This window comes from Staurois parvus, unplaced genomic scaffold (assembly GCF_062004578.1).
Source record: "Staurois parvus isolate SC_StPar_1 unplaced genomic scaffold, SC_StPar_1.0 ptg000388l, whole genome shotgun sequence".
In the NCBI taxonomy this organism is placed as follows: domain Eukaryota; kingdom Metazoa; phylum Chordata; class Amphibia; order Anura; family Ranidae; genus Staurois; species Staurois parvus.
In genome coordinates this window covers 1866373-1871490 of record NW_028318184.1, presented here as the reverse complement: position 1 = coordinate 1871490, position 5118 = coordinate 1866373, and the positions used below count along the sequence as shown (strand labels likewise).

Here is a 5118-nt window from a genome sequence, read left to right as displayed (position 1 = left end):
CTGCAAAACAATCAAGAGTTGCAGAATGATATTCCCATTCACATCTAATCCTCAATTCAATTGACAGCTGAGTATCTTTTGTATCTATTGTATCTTGGGAAATAAAACCATGCAAACCCATGCAGTTTCAATACAAAATACCACTCATTTTAATTTCAAAAATTAAAAATTACATAAAAACCTTAATATGCAAATCATAATCTTATATATGCAACCATTTAGATATTTAATAGCCTATAAATGGCTAAACTAAAGCCCTTGTTTCACCAAGTAGCCAAAGGTGTATACACAATTTAAAAATAACTGAAAGGCAAAACTTTTGTTTATTTTGGATAGAGTGAAAGAAGGTTCGGATATTTGTCAGTTTATCATTTCTATCTGGGAATCCAAAAGTTGAGTTTTTTGGTTCTATAGATGTCAATGGAAGTGCTGCATAGAAGCATGTAGTGCATTTTTGATGAGTTTTAAATCTGCCTAGCTACAAGAAAAATAAAACAAAATTGCATCAAAAACACAGGTGCAAAAAACACAAAATGCAATGGAGAAACTCAACCTGCATACAAGTGAAGGTAGCCTTACTCTATCCCCCTCCCCCCCCCCCCAAATAGTTTTGCTCTATTTTAAAAAAAGAAAAAAAAAACTTTTAGTATTACAGAACTGAGCAAGGCTCCCTCACTGTATAGGAGATCATTTTATTTAATATATTTGTTACACACCATTGAACAATACTTTGTTATTTAGATTTGTACATTTTTGTTCAAGCATTGCATTAAAATAAAAATTATAAAATGTGTGATGGTTAGTAAATGTTCTGTAGTAGGGATGAGGTGTTGATACTAATCAGTAGAAGCCTAATCATTCAGATATATATTTGAATAACCTTTTGTTAGAATATCAAGGTTTAGCATAAAAACCCTGTACAACCCAACAAACCAGCAGTACACAGGCTAATTGGAGCTCTGACCAAGATATTACTTAGATTTCTGTAGTACACTATATTAGGAGTGACACTATAGTCATAAAATGGTTTATGAAACTTTAAAGAAATTAAAAGTTCCAATAAATCATTGGAACAGAAGATATTTAATACCAAGACCAGAGTAGTGAGAATTGGTCATTTCCAACCAATAGTTGACATCCTCTACAACACCAGTTTGCATAGAGCTAATCTCGCCAAGTTTTAATTTGAACATGTCAAATTTCCTCAGAGGCCCAAATTTCAACATTAGCAATCTAAAACCTGGGACAATAAAGACATGCCCACTCCCTACTACCTCTTGTGACCTGAACCTGTAGACACAAACAGAAAGGAATCACCTTGATTGGTTAAGTTCAAGTGATGCCTCAATTTGCATTCTAATGAAGGTTTGTGGTTTCCTGGCTTGAATCCTGGCTCAACTTCTCTATAAAAAGACAAAAGATAGTTTGTGGACCTCACATATCTTCTTAGGGTCCTCAAGATCTTTTGGATACCGATTTCTGCACAGAACATCTGATATTGCTATATTCACAATGGCAGCCCACCTAACTTGTGAGAATGAAACAATTGGAGAAGAGCGATACGAAATCCTGGGACATCTTGGCGAGGGTAGTTATGGAGAAGTTGTGATGGCTGTTGACAGGGAACTGGGTAAGTGAATTCTTAAATAATTACAAAAAAATTTCTAATTTGCAGACCATTTGAACATCTAGAACAGATAGCACAAACATTAGCATCTTTACTGATTAAATGACCTTATTAGAGGTAGGGGTTTTGTTGCATAAATTTGGGGAAAAGACCATGATGCACAAAGATCTAATTCAGCACTAACAAAATATAAAAACTGGTTGAACAGTGCAAAATCCCATTCAGGCAGCTGGCATTGTTCCTACAGAAAACAAAAGCCTTTCCACCTGTTATCAATTTCTTGAGTTGGTCCTTTTGCATATCTTTAACAACCTGCCATGAGTAAAACATGAAGGCCACATTTTTTGAACTCCTCCTGAAAGTGCTAGCTACTGGTTGTTATGCCACAGAGCAAGCCTTGATATTTTACAAAAGTACATATTTGCATACAGGTTCCAGGTCAGGGATTCTATAAATTCAATTGGGTAGATTCAATATGGCAGCCAGGTAATTGGCAATTTGAAGAAGAGCTCACCAAAAGCAGGCTTCCTTTTTCTCTCATGACAGATTCATGATGATCACACACAGTTATAGTGGGTCATAGGCAGCTAAGTATGTAACAGATTTGACTATAAACTGATGGTCCACTATGCACAACCTAGACACTTGGCATTTAGATGGGAAGGGACAATAGATCTAGCTGCATGGGCAGCTACATATCTCACTGCTAGCGAGGGCCTAGAGAAGACGGCTACATTTTGAAGAAAAGCATCCAGTCTATGTAAAATGAATGGGCTCAAGTATTGGACATCACCCAGAGTTTTAGATGTCCAAGTCTTATTGTAATCAACTTTTTTTCCCTCCTCTTTAACAGGTAGCCTTGTTGCCCTAAAAAAGGTAAAAAAGGAGCGAACCAGACTAGAGGCCTTTCTTCATGAAGTTTGCATGTCACTCTTTGTTACTGGACACGAGGGCATAATATCTACCCATTCGAGAATTCTGGAAAACTCAGACTGTTACATGATCAGCCAGGAATTGGCACCTGCTGGATCTCTTCACTCCATCATCCAGCCAGGGGTAAGTAAAGCTAATGAAGTAGCTGACACTTTAGCATTTGCTTGCTAATTCTATAAATTTGTCCTAGGGATCCTGGAGATTAATAGAAACTGGTGTTTTGTCATGGATGATACTTTCTATATATTGCATGCATTTATACCAAATATTGTTGGCCTGGTTGGAGAGAACTAAGGAAGGGCTAAAATCCCCAGTCAGCTATTTTCTCTGCACCATCTGGGCAAGATTTTCCTTAATCCAATCAAGAAGTTGGAACAGGAGGTAGTAGGAAGTCTACAACGTTAGGGGAATTCCCCTCTTAAACAGTTGTCCCCATTGGATGATTTCCCCTCATCTCTTGTTCTGTGACAACTGTAAAATTTGCATTCGCCATTAATTTTGTCTTTAAAAGCAGAAAGACAAAAATAGAGATTACATCCCTCCTTCCCCACCTCCCTTCCTAGTGGGCACACAGATAACAATCACGATACAGGTTGTGATCCTTCACCATTCTATATTAAAGGTTAGTCTGGTGTTTAAGCCAGAGGTAAAATTTAAAACCAGTTAGACCTCCCATATTTCCTTCATTGCCCAATTATTGCTGAAGTAGTTGGAGATCGGTTGCACTGATGTTCACATAGAATTCCATCTGCAGATTTAAAAAGTAACCAACGTTGTATTGAATTTGATATTATTGAATATTATTTTTTAGTAAAATAGTGTTATTTTAAAGCCAAATATCATATAATTAATTGTTTTAACTTTTCCAGATGGGAATTCCAGAAAAGCTGGTCAAACGGTGTGCACTACAGCTTACCCAGGCTCTTGAATATATGCACAGCAAAAACCTGGTGCATAGGGACCTAAAGCCGGACAATATTTTACTTATGGACAAGAGATGTCATAATGTGAAATTAAGTGACTTTGGACTGACTCAGTTTGCCGGTACAGTTGTTCCATCAATGGCACCCCTCAACACATTCATGTCCCCGGAACTTTGTGAACTGGAGCACAGGGAGTCAATTGTGGTGGATCCTAGTGTTGACATCTGGGCCCTTGGTATTGTATTGTATGTTCTTCTCACTGGAAACTATCCATGGGAAACAGCTTCAGCTCAAGATCTATGGTTTCAAAGGTTTATTTACTGGCAGAACAACTCTGACCATGTTCCACCACCAAGTGGTTGGGAGAATGTCAGCAGGAGGGCTCAAGATTTATTTCACATACTTCTTGCCCAAGACCCCAGCTGCAGGAACCAAGTCAGAGTTGTTCTAGATTTTCTTCATTTTCCTTGGAACTTTGAAGTTGCCACCCAAGAAACCATGGATCTTGTGGAGCAGAAGGAAGAGGAGGATATTGCAGCAAAGGACAGTGAGGTAGAAGTCATTGTGCTGGAGAGTGAAGAGGAAATAATTATAATAGAAAATCACGGTGACATTGAATACATTGTGATCAATTATTCCGGCTCTTGAATTTGCTGCAGTTAAAATCTCAGCAGTGCTTCTTTTGAAAGAGACCAGCAGTACCTAAGCTCTGAAGTTGAAGTCTAAACGGACCCCAATTATTGTCCTAAAAGGAGGAGAATAGTTGCAGAGCTTCTCTGCCCAGCTCAAACCATCACCGTCATCTCAAAAGTATTACTGAAGTGGTGAGATAGAAGGAGCAGGGACAAGCATTTACCTTGTGACTATTTCAAAGGTTTTTCTGAGATGTGGACTTTGCACCGTGATGTCACCGGGCCTCATCACTACCTCTTTGAAAAGCAACTACCTCAACTACAATTCATGTTGCCGTCTCCATGCGTTTGTATCTATAGTGTCAATGCAATCACTGCACCAGGTATAGAATGCAATAAATTCTAAGTACTGGTTATACCTTTTGTATCGTGTAATTCATCTATTTTTGCTCTGCCTCTTATTTCTCCTTCAACACAGATTGAAAAAGTGTTACAAAACCCACAACAGTAAAATCAGTCTGTATATGCAGTAAAGCATGCTTGTTATACTCCCTGTGGAACCTACGGGGTTAATCCTCTGCATTGTGTAAAAATGTAGTTTGATCCTGATTTCTCTGATCCTCTCCTTCTTTCAGTGTCCCCCTCTTAAGACATTGTGCGGAGTCACTCTGCACATGCTCAGTTTGGTATGTATTACTAGGGTTCTTTTTTTTTTCTTAGGAGAGTGCATGTGATTAACAGGGCCAATCAGCACTGTCCAGACAGAGGTCAGGGGTTCTGCATCCTCCTAAAGCAAAATGCAAAACTCCTCCTACAAGCTTTAATCAGTGCTCAGCTGGACACTGATAGAAGTCACAAGACTGCTCTAACTGCTGATGAGCAGTTTATATTTACTAAAATAATTGGATTTCCATGTTTAGTGTACTGTGGGAGACCGTATATAGTGAATGCAGGGTCTGGGGTTTAGTAACACGTTAACGTTGACAATACATTATTTATGTAA

General features: G+C 38.3%; 1 protein-coding gene across 1 annotated transcript; it reads left to right on the top strand.

The window, feature by feature from the left end:
- The first annotated feature begins 1512 nt into the window (after positions 1-1512).
- LOC149455781 (serine/threonine-protein kinase SBK1-like) lies at positions 1513-4131 on the top strand. The gene is made up of 3 exons (XM_089685867.1): positions 1513-1630; positions 2481-2683; positions 3430-4131. Exons 1-3 carry the CDS (start codon positions 1513-1515, stop codon positions 4129-4131), a joined length of 1023 nt encoding a protein of 340 aa, XP_089541993.1.
- The last annotated feature ends 987 nt before the right edge of the window (positions 4132-5118 follow it).